Below are 14,921 nucleotides of genomic sequence, written 5' to 3'. Positions count from 1 at the left end.
GCACCACCATGCCCAGATAATTTTTGTGTTTTTGGTAGAGACAGGGTTTCACAATCATGGCCAGGCTGGTCTCGAACTCCCGACCTCAGGTGATCCACCTACCTCAGCCTCCTAAAGTGCTGGGATTACAGGTGTGAGTCACCGCACCCAGCCACACTTTCATTTTTATAGAATTTTTGTGACTGTTCTCTTTGCATATACTTCTTGATTAAATTTAAGATAATTTTGCCAGGTTTTTAAAAATCTTGGGAATTTGATTAGAATTACCTTCTATATGTAGAATACCTTAAAAACATTTAACATATTTAAAATATTGATTCTTCCTATCCAAAAACAATATGTTTTCCCATTTACTAAATTTTTTGTTATTTGTTTTTTGTTATTATATATTCATTTGTGATGAATTTCATATATGTTAAATGTTCAACTTTGAACATTTCTTCTCTTTTATTCTCTAATTTTTGTTTATATACAGGCAAGCTAGTGATTTTTTACATAATTTTTATCAGTGAACACCTTACTGAATTATAGTACATTTCAGCTTTTTAAAAAGCTGCTTCTGTTTTCCAGGTATGCAATTATATAATCTGACAGTAATTTTTGTGGCTGTCTTTTTAGTATCTGTATCTGTTCTTTAATTTTATTTTTCTTTCTAATTAATTAAAGGACTAGGACTTCAGAACAATGTTAAGTAGTAGTGTGATTGTAGGCATTATTCCCACCACAGACGTTACAAGCAGTGCTCCTAGCTTTTCACCATTAAGAATGATATTGGCTAGCAAATTTAAATATATGTTGCTTAATCATTTTATTCCTATTCTAGTGAATGTGTTTAATTAAATTGGAAATGGAAATTAAACATCATTTTAAACTTTTCAAAATACATATATATTCTTACATAGTTTTTCTCTTTTGAGTTAAATTAAATTAGTAAGTTTCCTGGCATTGGATAAACCATGTATTCCTGGAATGAACTATTTCATTGTTATCACATACTGTTTATATAGCTTTGTATTCTGCTATCTGCAATTTTAGATTTTGACATCAATTTTCATGTCTGGCCTAGACCTTTACCAACTTACATTGCTCATTTAAAAATTCTACTGTTGCTCCCCTCAAGTTTATTTATATTTTCCAACTTCTTCAGTTAAATGTTTGATTTACATGTTTTTGTTCTTTTAATGACTGCCTATAGAAGCACCTTTACACATTCAGAGGATTGTAATTCTTTTTTCAGTTGATTAGAATCAACTGTCCTCTAGATATATGTACGGTGTGTCAGTGAATAGGATTTATGTGCACAAAACACATCATCACTACATAAAACATTCCGAGTATCACAAAATTGTGTAGCCATGACCCATCCTTCTCTCCCTGGTGTTTGGTGCAGCCACCAAAATCTGATAGGTATGCCAGTTATTGGAGTAGGTACAGTTATAGTAAGGCGTGATGCTGACTTACCTCATTGTATTTCCTTCTACTTAATCTTCTCTAGACATGCTGTGCAACTTAACGTCACTGCCACCCGGCAGCTCTTGCTTATGGCTAGTCAGATGCCAAAGCTGGAAGCGTTTATACATATCTCTACTGCCTATTCAAATTGTAACCTGAAGCACATCGATGAAGTTATCTATCCGTGCCCTGTGGAGCCAAAAAAAATCATTGATTCCCTTGAGTAAGTTGGTCTAATAAAGGGATCAAGGGGCGGGTAGAATGTTGTTCTCTTTGATTCTTTGTAGCTATTAATGAGATGATGAAGTGAAACACTTTTGAAGCAAATGTTGTGAAATGGTGCTAGCCTTAGCTACCTTGTCTGCCAGTTCTGGTGGGGAATATATTGCTAAAGAGAAAGGGGATAGAAAATTCTTAAACATTTTGTGGAATTGTGTAGGATTGCAATGAGGTACTTGGGAATACTATACATAGAAGTAGTTTCTCAGATCTTAATGAACTTAGCATTGTCACTAGATAAAGCAAGTATAATGTATAGAATAAAAGTTCAGAAGAAAAATTTTCAGTTCAGACTGACATGAGTCTGGCATAGCTCCACCAGTAACTACCTGTGTGACTTTGAGCAACTTCCTTGCCCTCTCTGAGCCCCAGGTCCTTCATTTGTAAAATGGGCCCATTTTATAGTTGTGAGGTTGAATAAAGTTATATAAAACACTTATTGCAGTGCTAGGGAGTGTTTAACATCACTTAATCAAATGATTCGTAAAAAAGAACTAGTGGCCGGGCGCGGTGGCTCACGCCTGTAATCCCAGGACTTTGGGAGGCTGAGGCTAGTGGATCACCTGAGGCCAGGAGGTCAAGACCAGCCTGGCCAACATGGCAAAACCCCATCTCTACTAAAAATACAAAGATTAGCTGGGTGTGGTGGCAGGTGCCTATAATCCCAGCTACTTGGGAGGCTGAGGCAGGAGAATCACTTGAACCTGGGAGGCAGAGTTTGCAATGAGCCGAGATTGTGCCATTGCACTCCAACCTGGGCAACAAGAGTGAAACTCTGTCAAAAAAAAAAAAAAAAAAAGAACTAATGAAGAATAAGAATTGCTCCAATATCTACCAGAAGGTGACAGTCTCTTGACTTATTTGACTGAGACACACTTTCCTTACTGTCCTATGATGCAAGAGAAATAATGTCTAGGATTTTTCTCTTCTTGCCAACCAGCAGAAACCACTTTCATCTTAGGACACAGCTCAGGTCTTATTCTAAGCTTGTTTTCTGCTTATTTATTCTGCTCCTTTTTACTAAGCTTACTTTAAAAAAAAAAAAAAAAAACTCTACATAAAAAGTATTACAGCAGAAAGATGGACTATTTCACAATGAATTTGTCACATTATAATTTTATATGATACTGTATTTATATTTAATATATACTCTTTAAAAAGTTTTAGCTAAATCAAGAGTTCATTCCCTTCAGGGCAAACATTTTTATCTCCTCCAGCTCTGAGAATAGATATTTTTGTCTGTCATGTAAAAATATCCAGGACAAAGAAGAATGAAAGTCATCTAAAGGATCTGGAGGTTAAAGTTGCTAATAAATGGAGGTTTGCTAAATTGGTACAGAGAAAAATTTTACAGTGCAGAGTTCATCAGGATAGTGGGAGAAAAAGCAGGTGTACTCTGAGGCCCAAAGTCTAGACAATAAAGTATGTTTAAAGCCTCAGAGCATTTTCAGGATGGAATTGGTTTCTGTCAGTCACCCTCTTATGGTGTTGTCTCTTGGTAAATGTGATGCTTTCATATTTGATATGTCCAGGAGAGAGGCAGACCCCTTTTGATTCCAGACTGTTTCCTGGTCATTCTCCACTGCTGATCTCTCTAACACCTGACAGGTCATAATGCAATTTGAGGTAGCAAAAGAGCCCGAGAGTACATTAGAGAAAAGAAGTAAGAGGCCAGGTGTGGTGGCTTATGCCTGTAATCCCAGCACTTTGGGAGGCCAAGGTGTGTGGATCACCTGAGGTCAGGAGTTCGACACCAGCCTGACCAACATGATGAAACCCCGTCTCTACTAAATACAAAAAAAATAGCTAGGTATGGTGGCACATGCCTGTAATCTCAGCTACTTGGGAGGCTGAGGCAGTAGAATCACCTGAATCCAGGAGGTGGAGGTTGCAGTGAACTGAGATTGCACCATTGCACCCCAGCCTGGGCAACAAGAGCAAAACTTTGTCTCAAAAAAAAAGAAAAGAAGTAAGAGTTCACCCATAGAGAAGGGCTTCTCTAGGTACTCCATACCACTTCCTCCCAAACTGCGTCCAGACACTAAATACCCCAGGTTTCAAAAAAGAATAAACTCACCTCCCAGAGGAAGAGTTGATTTACCTTCAGACATCCAGCACTTTCCATCCTCCCTCAAGTATATGTCAACCAGACAAGGCAAGTAACTGCTACATGATTTATGAACAAACTGCAACTGACATTTGTACAAAATTTTTAATGTCCATTTGTCATTTATTGCTCTCCAAGGATAACAATTATTTAAGCAACTAATTAGAACTAGGAATGAAGTTATTCTATCTCAACAGATAAATTTTGGGTACAATTAAGGAACTAAGTTTTAAAAAAAAAAATAGAGAAAAGTCATACTTATTATTTGCCAAGTCAAGATTAATTAGGACATCCAGGACCACCTACCCAGGCTCATCTCTCTCAGCCCTCCCCTTACTTTCATGCTGCAGTCACAAAGAAGTAAGGCCTTCCCTCCCCATACTCTGCCTGCCTTTGCACTCGAAACTCTCTGTTTGTTCCTAGAGCTTATTTCCCCTTTTGCTTCACCTGGTTAATTCTTACTCAGACATCAAGGCTCCCTAGTGAAGCTCTCTGGCTTAGGCACCCTTCCCAAGTGCCCCCATAGTACCCAGTGTCCAGCTTTATTATTGCTCATAACACAGGTCATTCTGAATGTCTGGTTGCTTATCTACATTCTACATTAGACAATGAGCTTCTCAATGGAAGAGAGTATTTCTTGCTCCTCTTTGCATCTCCAGCTAGGGACTCAGTGCTCGCTGAATGAATGAAAAGCTTTTGGTGGCACTACATGATTATTGTTCATATTGTTTTGACTGTTTTTATTTGTTTGTTTTGACTGAAGCAAGAATAGATGACAGAATTCCATAGCAAGCTGATATTTTGGGACACAGAAGTCTTATGTATAAAATATCTATCCATATCCCCACGTCTTACCCTTGTTTCTGGTTGTTCATTTTTTTCTTCTTAAACTTTGAATGAAACCTATATGTTAAGTTTTGAATAGCACTTTAAATAAAACCCAGCAACCCCTCACCAACTATACCATGATCTCAACTATTTCAATGACTCCTATACCAGAGGGAATTTTGGGAAGTTTTAGAATAACAACATTAAAAATCATTCTGAATAAATATCAATTCACCTAAATCCAGGTTTTATTTCTTTGTTTTAGGAAAATACTTTGTTCCTTTGATTAATTTTCTATTTAGTAATTGGTCTGTGTTAAAATAGAATTATTTTCCAAGGTTTTTAGGTTTCTATTTCCCTTGGGAGTTTTTCTTTCTTTCAGTGCAACAGAGAAATGCCTGGGGGACAGTTTTTTGTTGTTGTTGTTGTTAACAGTAACTTCCAGGGGTCTAGTGGCTGCCTTTGCTCTTAGTAGTTCAGCAGTTCTTATTTATTTATAAGGAACCAGGAGTTAGACAACAAGATGATCTTGAAACTGTACTATTGGCATTATATTCTCAAGAAAATCACCATGATGATGTAAAATGAAACTTTATTTTTCCAGCAAATCAGTTGAATGGGAATTCCAGGTCTGGGAAATAAAGAAGGATTTGCATTTTTGGGCCGGACCTTTCCTGATTGCTTGGGCAGCAGTGGTACTGCTCAGGGTTGTTAATAATGGGACTGTGAACTTGAACCCCATGCTTACACCCTGGTCCCAACCTTTGCAGACTCTGTTCGTTCAGTTCCCCCCATTTTCTATTCATCCTGTATCCTGAGACTGTCAGGCCTGAGCTCCCTTTCTTTAGCCCCTATCTAAAAACTTTTAGCATTACCTTGGCCCTGAAATATTCCAGAAAGATGAAAATTGATTTTGTTAGTACAAAAACTTTAGCACATTAGCATAAATATATTTTTAAAATAACTTAAATCAGGAGTTAATGCTTTTAATGAATATGACAAGCATGGCCGTTAATCACTGTTAAGCAACTCATTTTCCTGGTTCTTATATCTGTAGTTGTCTTCCGCCCCTCATCCCAGTCACCAGTTCCGATTCTGACTCAGCTCTACCTTCATATTACCAGCTTCTGCCTAGTTGGTGTGCATAAATGGATCAGGGATTGCCAATGAAATTCCAGTTTTCCAGAATAACAGCTTATGTAGAAGGTTTATTTTTTTAAGTGCACCTGACTGACCAAGAAAGGCAGGGTTTTATGGTTGGTGCTTTCCTTATTTTTTAGGTCAAGGTAACTCCTCTTAGGGAAACCAGTGTAGAAGGAAAGGGCTTTTGTGCCCGTATAAAAACCTGAAATAGCTAGAACCAGGTACTAGAAACACGGAATCGCAAATATTTATGGCTCCGTTGAACATATGTAAATAAATCTGAATTAAGAAGGGAAGGGGAAGACATGAATCATTACTGAGCAATGAGCAAGGCACTTTCACTGACATTTAATTTCATAATGTAATATTGTAGGGTTGATATTATTATCACTGCTATACTAATCACGGAGCAAAAAGCTCAGAAAGGCTAAGTTACTCCTTGAAAGTCTCTCAGACACAATTTTTATCCATGGCCACTTGATTCTGAAGCCCACGGTCTTTCCAGTCTACTCACAAACTTGGCAGTGGTAGAGATTAAAAGGTGCTTTCTGGCCGGGCGCGGTGGCTCACACCTGTAATCCCAGCACTTTGGGAGGCCGAGGCGGGCAGATCACGAGGTCAGGAGATCGAGATCATCCTGGCTAACGCAGTGAAAGCTCGTCTGTACTAAAAATACAAAAAATTAGCCGGCCGTAGTCCCAGCTACTCGGGAGGCTGAGGCAGGAGAATGGTGTGAACCCAGGAGGCGGAGCTTGCGGTGAGCCGAGATACGGCCACTGCACTCCAACCTGGGCGACAGAGTGAGACTCCGTCTCAAGAAAAAAAAAAAAAGGTAAAAAGGTGCTTTCTTGAGATATAGACTATGTTCCAAAGAGCATAGTCTCTTTAGACTATGTTCCGAGACAAACAGAACAGGGCAGAATTATACACGTGTGGTGGTGGGGAAACTGGTGGAGTGGAGGGAGGCGTATGAGAAGACTTGGAAGAGTGGATAGAGTGTGGATAGGTGAGATGTGCACACGTGCCCGGCAGGGCAGCTGGAGCTGGGAAAGCCAAGCGTGTTTGGGACACAGCCAGAAGTCCATCTTGGCAGCACACGTGTTACGTGTAGGGAAGCAGTTAGAGATCAAACTGGAGAGGTAGGCTGGCCATACTGTGGAGATTTTGCATACTATGCAGAGGAATTGTATTTAATTCTCTAGGCAGTGGAGATCTATTGAAGGAGGGCCGTGTATGTGTATGCATTTTTGTGTATAATTTTGGGTTGTTTGTTCATTTGTTTTCATCATGGAAAAGTGCCTATGAAAGTGGGCTTCAGGAATATTAATATGGCCAGAGGTCGGGGGAGGCAGTGGATTAGCATAGGGAGTAGACAGAGGAAGTGAGACTCATTACCAGAGAGGAGTGCTATGGAAGACAAGAACCAGGGCACGGCAACAGATATAAAAAACACCTCCATGTTTTGGGAAATAAAAAAACAGGAGGACATGGCTACTGCTTTGCATATGGGGTTGCACCTATCAAATTAACTCCAGTTAGAACATGCATACTTGTCATGTTTTGCATTTCTAGTACCAGGGATTTAATTCTTTTAAAATTCAGTTCTGTTGAAATTTTACTCCAAGAAGCAATGCGTTTTTGAGAGCTAATCCTGATATATTCAAATCTCAATGACTTCAGTTTATGGAGTGGACTTCTTTTAAATTAGTGATTCCCTGATTTGCCTGACTGTTGGAATTTTCAGGGCATGTTGAAAATACAGATTATCAGACTCTTAATTCTGCAGATGTATTTAGTGATTCTAAAATGGCACCCAGGAATCTGGATTTTTCCCAGGGACCCTGTGTAATTCATATTTATGAGCAGGCAAGTTTGGGAAAGAGGGCCTTAAGGAATTTTTTCACTGAGCAGTCTTCATTTGAAATTAGGACCATTTATCTTCTTTATCTCTGTGCTCCCTCTTTCTCCTGCTCTCCTTGCCTCCTGTTGTCTTTCAGTTCTTAGAAGCTTTAATTGAAAGTTCCTAGTAGATCTGTACCTACTAAAAACCACACTTCTGAGGCTACACGGTCACCAGAAGACACAGCTAATCTGCCATGTAAAAAAGGAAAGGCGGCATGTGCACTGAGGGTTCAGGTGTGAGAGGCAGGCGAGTGGAGGCCCCCACAGCCAGCAGCAGTGGCCCTTATCACAGCCCTCTGGGAGATATGAAAGGAGGTCAGATGTTGGAAAGTAGTCTTTTTTGCCTTCGTGCTGTAGAACACATTGTTAACACTAAAAAAGCTGATCTCTTCTAGGGGAATGGTGAAAGCTGATTCTAGCACTTGTGCTTTTAATTTCAGGATGGCACAGCTTCAAAATGATATTTAAGTAGCTAAATAAAAATGAAAATTCTGTGTACTCTGATATTAGCAGGCTTTAAATTACAAACCAGAATAAGATTAAATTGTTTCTTAACCAAACTGAGTAATTTTCACAATGGCAGGCCATTGTCAGGGCATTCAGCATCTGGCTCATGTTTGAGCCAAGCTAGGTGCTCTGTAAAAGCCATGAGGGAAATACAGAGGCCAATTCTCCATAATCATTATGCTCAGAAATACCCTGCTTCCCACTGGAAAGTTTAAGTTGACCTTGAAGCCACCTTCACCAAACCAAGGTCGGTCAACACTTTTCACCACTGCCACTGGACACTTTACTTCCAATTTTGTTTCCTGCTCTACAAAGATATCCCCTTCCTTCCTTTCCCACATTCTCTCTACAACCTTGTCTTCTTTTGAGTTCATCTACTCTCCCTTATCATTGTTCATCTCTGCTTCCCAAAACCTTATATAGTACAGAAATTGGTCAATCAAGATTATCATGTGGAAGAACATCCATTTACTGAATAAGGCAGCTGGCTCCTGGGGACAGAAAGGTGATTAGACACTGCGATAAAAATCATAATCCCTGCTCTTCTGGACTCACTGTCCAGTGGGGAGTAAGACACATAAGCAAATACAACTTGATAACTACAACAATCAAGAGAATGACATAATCTAGCCTGGAGAAAGAGAGAGCAAATGTTATCATAAGACAGTGTGTCCACTACTTACTCTCTAACAGATTTCCTGATAAACTACTAGGCTTGCCCACTTCTTGCATAAGAAAATTGAGGGTATCGGGGAGGGGAAATACATATGCCTCTTCGTATTTCATTCAGTAAATACATAAATAATTAAACTATTAATGATATAATCATTTTGCTTCGATAAGTTTGAAACCAAAATTGATAGTAATATTTAGAAGAATTTGCGTATGTGTGTGTATGTGAACACACATAGACATATACATACTGCTTTCTGAAATTTTAAATGACTTTATGCTTCTTCTGAAGCAATTCAAGGTTAGAATTTGAGACCCATGGGTTCAAAACATCTTCTTGAGTATACTGGAGGACATTTAGATTAATTTCAGACATGCATTTTGGTTTATATAGTGTTTTTTATCTATGCTAACTTATTTACTGTTTTAAAAACAAATTGAGAACAAACAACAGCAGCAACCCTAAACTGACTGTTTAAGTCCTAAGAATGGCTTGGCCCAACCAGTGGATGTGCATGTTTATTACACTAATCTCCTCTGAACCTAGGAATTGGCTAGATGAGCTGCAGATGGTCTGTTTGGCTGTATTATAAATGATATTTTATTTTTATTTGTTTTATTTATTTATTTATTTTGAGACAGGGTCTCTGTCACCCAGGCTGGAGTATGGTGGCACAATTATGGCTCATTGGAGCTTCCAACTCCCAAGCTCAAGCAATCCTCTTCCCTCAGCCTCCTGAGTAGCTGGAACTACAGGTGCATGCCACCATGCCCTACTAATTTTTAAAACCTTCTTTTGTAGAGGCAGGGTGTTATTATGTTGCCCAGGCTGGTCTCAAACTTCTGGACTCAAACGATCCTCCTTCCTCGGCCTCCCAAAGTGCTGGGATTACAGATTTGAGTCACCATACTTGGCCAGAAATGACATTTTAAAACTATTACCTACAAAGATGTATGCTCACTGGTTGTTGTAGTAAAAAATCACAATGCCTTAGGTTTATTGGCTCACTTTGTTTCATCAAAGAGCTTAAATGCAGTTGTGAATATTCCTGTTTACCCTCATGATAATTTAGAATGAGTATAATTATTGCCATTTTCACAACTACAGTTGGAATGAGATAATTTATATTCCTGTTTATCCTCATGAGAATTTAGAATGAGTATAATTATTACCATTTTCACAAGTACAATTAGAATGAGAAGATAAAACAGTGGAATACAGATGTAACTGAGAGTAGCAGAGGCAAGTCATCTATAGAATATTAAAATTTCTTGTATGTGTGCTGTCAGAAATCTACAAAACCAAAATTTTCTAAGACAAGCAAACTCACCAAGCTTTATAAGGCCCCTATCCCCCAAGTATTATCCTTTCCATGTACCCCAGCATTAATTACAGCAACTGGTACTGGCCATGTGACATACATTCCCAGCACATTGTTGGGCTCTGATGTTTTCTAGGATTTTTTTCTTTATAGCTTTTTGGAAATTAAGCTCTATTCCCTCAAGACCTGGTTTTCTTAAACTGTATATTTTTGCAGGTGAGAGAAAATGGTCTCAGGTCAGTCAATCCACTGTATGAAATGAGATAGTGGTAGGGTTATTGTTAAGATGGAGAGGTGTCTGCATCATCCTATATTCTTTCCCAGCCCCCAGGTGCCCATATAATTAAAATACCCTAGATATTTCTATGTAGTTGAAGTTGCTTTTAATTCTAGAACCCCTCAATCTTTCTCTATTCAATTTACATGAAAAGATAATTTGAGTATCCAGAACACACTCAGCACTAATAGAAGCAAAGCAAGAAAAATGGAAACATTATAGTCAATGCCCATGTTCTAACTCAGGATCAAATGAGGCATTAAAATTGAAAGTTGTGATTCTGAGTAAGTCTTAACATCATGTACATCTTAGTTGCTCAAAAATTTGTCATGTCAGCAAAGTGGTAAGTGAAGATTTTCTACAATCAAAATAGTATAGTTCTGTAGAAATAAATGTACCACATTGATTAGAAAAATCACACTAGCATATTTCGGCAGCTTAATTTTTAAAAAGCTATGTTATATCAATAATTTAACCACATAGATCTGTTGACTAGAAGAATGTTACATATATAATTGACAATACTTTTGTTGTTTTCTTAGAGAGGTGTAGATAGACTTTGGGGTTATCAAGTGGTTCTGACATATTTTTAAGAAAGATTAGGCTGATGCTATCTAACTTGGTTATTCATGATACATGTTATCTTGTAAATAGGAGTAGTCAATAATCGTGATTTTGAAGCTATTTCAGAGCACTATAATCACCCCCACTTGACAGACTTCAGAATTCACTGGAAATCTCTGGAGATAATTATCAAGTTATTAGCATAGACTTTAAAGAGATCTTCAAAAATGCATTACATAGGTTTGCTAAAACAGATTGTAAGTCTACCAAACTAGTCGCTTTGATTTGATTTGCATTCAGTGAAATTTTTAAAATTTAAAGCTAAAGGCTTCAGGATTACTACATCAGATTTTTATCGGACAACACTGAGTAGGGCTGCCACTGAAGCACCTTGGATGAGAGCCTCTAACTCCCTGAACACAGCATTCAGCACACTATTGGGAGAATGACTGGGACTCAAATATGTGTTCAATGAATGTACTTATGAGCTTGCTGGAGAGGAAGTAAAAATAACCTCTAATATAGTACTACTAAACCTCTATTTTAGTACTACTACAATAAAGTAGTAATCAATACTGATAAAGTAGCAGCAGAGCTAAAGTAGTACTAATAAAGTAGTACTAATAGCCCTATACTATTATTCGTAATAAAGTAGTATTGCTATTGATTCTATCAGTCTATCTACCTACCTGCCTGCCTGCCTACCTACCTACCTACCTACCTACCTACCTATCTGTTTGGATGGCAGGGCATAGGATAAGATTGGGCTTAGCAGTGGAGAGCAAAGGGCTCATGCATGCTTTGAACAGGTACACACTCAACCTTGGTATCATGTGACTGTTCTGAATTCCAGAACTGAGGCCAAAAGGTGGAAGTTTTGTTTGATTGTGTCTCACATTTTCCTTTTGGTTTATTGTCTAACATACGTTACTAGAATTCTCTTTATTCTGACTACCTTTTAGGTGGTTAGACGATGCTATTATTGAAGAGATTGCACCCAAGCTGATCAGAGATTGGCCCAATATTTACACCTACACCAAGGCCTTGGGAGAAATGGTGGTGCAGCAAGAGAGCAGGAACCTGAACATTGCCATCATAAGGCCCTCCATTGTGGGAGCAACTTGGCAGGAGCCTTTCCCAGTAAGCCCACTCACCTGGATTCTGTGTTTTGCTTCCACACTAAGGTTCTTCTAGCCCAGTTACTTTCTGATGTCTTTCTTCTTCTCCTCAGGATTTATAGCTAAGTGCAGCCAATCGAATATGAACTAGGGCAAAATTCCACTTTGGTTTCCAGCATGTGGCTCCTCTGGCAGTTACCTTGACTGTCCTAGAGTTGGATGGAGAGCTTAAATTAGCTTCTAATTACTCTAGTCTCAAAATTCCCATGGGTGATGGTTTCATATCTTGGCTTTCTTACTATAGTTTAAGCATTCTAGAATGTCCTTGGTGGCCAAATTGGTAGTATTGCAACTGCCAGGGTAAACAAGAGTATTAAAGCTCACAGAAGGATCTCAGTTTAGGAGTACTAATTTTTTTAAACCTCAGTATATTCCCATGACCTTTTGAAAGTACTTTGAATTACATCATCTTCTTCAAAGCAAATCTGTGAAGCTTTGGGGTAGATAAATTCCAGCTCCACTACTTACTGGTAATGCAATGTTTTTGAGTTGTCCCTTCCATAAAACAGGACAGATAACTACTTTGGAGAGTTGATTTAATGAGACAATGTATGAGGAGTGCTCAGTCTCAAGTAAAAGCCTGGTCCCTACTAAAAGGCTCAACAAATATTAATCCCTTCATCTTCTCCTCTCTTCTCTCTCCTCTCCCATTATACACACACATTTGACTTTTATACTGTAATATAAAGAGACATAATAAGGTCAGCTGAATGGCTTAGGTCTTAAGAAACAAACTTAAAAACACATTTCCCTCTAGCTGTTCTTAAACATAATCTTCTCTGTAACATCTTTAAGCAAGTCAGTACACACACAGAAACACACACACACATATATGTATATATATCTGTCACGGACTCTATAGCTGGTAAAAAATGTCAAGAAATGGGCCATTAACACAAATCATGTTTTCAATGTTCTCCTAAGGAGGCTGAAATCATGACTAAAGTGGAGAAGGATAGTTAGTGAATTGCTTAGCAGATCATGATATAAGGACAAGGTCCATAAGAGGTCATAAAACACCAGAAAACCATTCATGGCTCCTGCTAAGAAAAACAATCCTGGCAAAATTCTAATTTTTGCACAGTCAAATAGAGTACAGAAAATGGCCAATGATTTGCCTTTATCTTTTGAGATCTAAATAATACTGAATTAGATAGTTCTATTGGCTGGGATCTCAGTGCTCTTATTAAGATTAGACTGCAGATGTTCCAAAGATAAAACAATTTTCTGAAATGTGTAACCAACAGAAATCTTCTTTCTTTTAGGGTTGGGTTGATAATGTAAATGGACCTAATGGACTCATTATTGCGGTATGTATAACGATGAAGAAATAACTCCCTGAAATGTAGTAGAGGAATAGTAACAAAATTCTTAGTGCTGACTTAGCTTCATTGATCCAAAAACATAAATGTTACTTTACTAATAATTGAGGCACATTATTTTAATTGTTCTGATTGTAATATAGAGGCAGGATGAAATTATTTTATTCTTTGAGAATTTTTTATCAGAAAAACAGAGGTAATGTGCTATCAGTTACTATTTAGGAGTTTTATTTTTGAAGTCTTTGAGCATCAGGACTTTTCTTTAGTTACCACAAGATGGGGGTATTTCCTCCTTTTTGCAGTTTATAATCACATGAATTAGTGCAGTGAATTGAGGATGCAGTAAAAATATCTTCAAAGATTATTAAATTATTGATTATAAAACACATGTAAGAGTTTATGTGTGTGTATAGAAAAGAGATATACATCAAAAATTCTTAATGAATACAAGAAAGAGAACTACCAATTGCAGCAAACTTTTCAAATAAAAAATCCATGAATATAGGCAACACCTTTTCAATAATCTCTTACCAGGAGAAACGTGGCTCCTCTAGGTAAGCAGCCCTCAGTGCGTATCTCCCCGAAGTCCAGATTGATCCAGCCAAGCTATGGGACTTCACAGCTCACACTGAAGCATTTAGGGTCTAAACCCCACTTCACTGTTCTGTACAATGAGTAGGAAATCAGTGATCTTAATGCGTTTAAATCTTATTAGGAACTAGATGTACCATATGACCCAGCCATCCCACTACTGGGTATATACCCAAAGGATTATAAATTATTCTACTACAAAGACACATGCACACGTATGTTTATTGCGGCACTATTCACAATAGCAAAGACTTGGAATCAACCCAAATGTCCATCTGTGACAGACTGGATTAAGAAAATGTGGCACATATACACCAGGGAATACTATGCAGCCATAAAAAAGGATGAGTTTGCGTCCTTTGTAGGGACATGGATGCAGCTGGAAACCATCATTCTTAGCAAACTATCACAGGAAGAGAAAACCAAACACCGCATGTTCTCACTCATGGGTGGGAGCTGAACAATGAGATCACTTGGACTCGGGAAGGGGAACATCACACACTGGGCCTATCATGGGGAGGGGGGAAGGGGGAGGGATTGCATTGGGAGGTGGGAGGGGGGAGGGATTGCATTGGGGAGTTATACCTGATATAAATGATGAATTGATGGGTGCTGACGAGTTGATGGGTGCAGCACACCAACATGGCACAAGTATACATATGTAACAAACCTGCACGTTATGCACATGTACCCTAGAACTTAAAGTATAATAAAAAAATAAAATAAAATAAAATAAAAAAAATCTTATTAGGGATTTAGACTGCGCTTCAGACTCTG

The 14,921-nt window shown here is 38.3% G+C and overlaps 1 protein-coding gene and 1 long non-coding RNA gene across 2 annotated transcripts in view; one reads left to right on the top strand and one right to left on the bottom strand.

Annotated features, from left to right (window-relative positions):
* FAR2 (fatty acyl CoA reductase 2) overlaps positions 1-14,921 on the top strand; it is a 195,935-nt gene that overhangs the window by 161,097 nt on the left and 19,917 nt on the right. Inside the window, exons 4-6 of the mRNA XM_011934101.1 lie at positions 1,496-1,675; positions 12,016-12,193; positions 13,497-13,541. Coding sequence (XP_011789491.1) covers positions 1,496-1,675; positions 12,016-12,193; positions 13,497-13,541 — 403 coding nt within the window. The remainder of the gene's footprint in view (positions 1-1,495; positions 1,676-12,015; positions 12,194-13,496; positions 13,542-14,921) is intronic.
* On the bottom strand, positions 644-4,350 carry LOC105506075. Its single transcript, XR_001000865.1, has 3 exons — positions 4,176-4,350; positions 3,809-3,917; positions 644-1,641 (listed from the first exon to the last, which is right to left on the bottom strand). It is a non-coding gene; the product is annotated as an uncharacterized LOC105506075 (long non-coding RNA).

Source organism: Colobus angolensis, unplaced genomic scaffold, assembly GCF_000951035.1.
Source record: "Colobus angolensis palliatus isolate OR3802 unplaced genomic scaffold, Cang.pa_1.0 Scaffold131, whole genome shotgun sequence".
NCBI lineage: Eukaryota > Metazoa > Chordata > Mammalia > Primates > Cercopithecidae > Colobus > Colobus angolensis.
The sequence above is the reverse complement of the archived record's forward strand: the minus strand, read 5'-3'. Positions and strand labels throughout refer to the sequence as shown.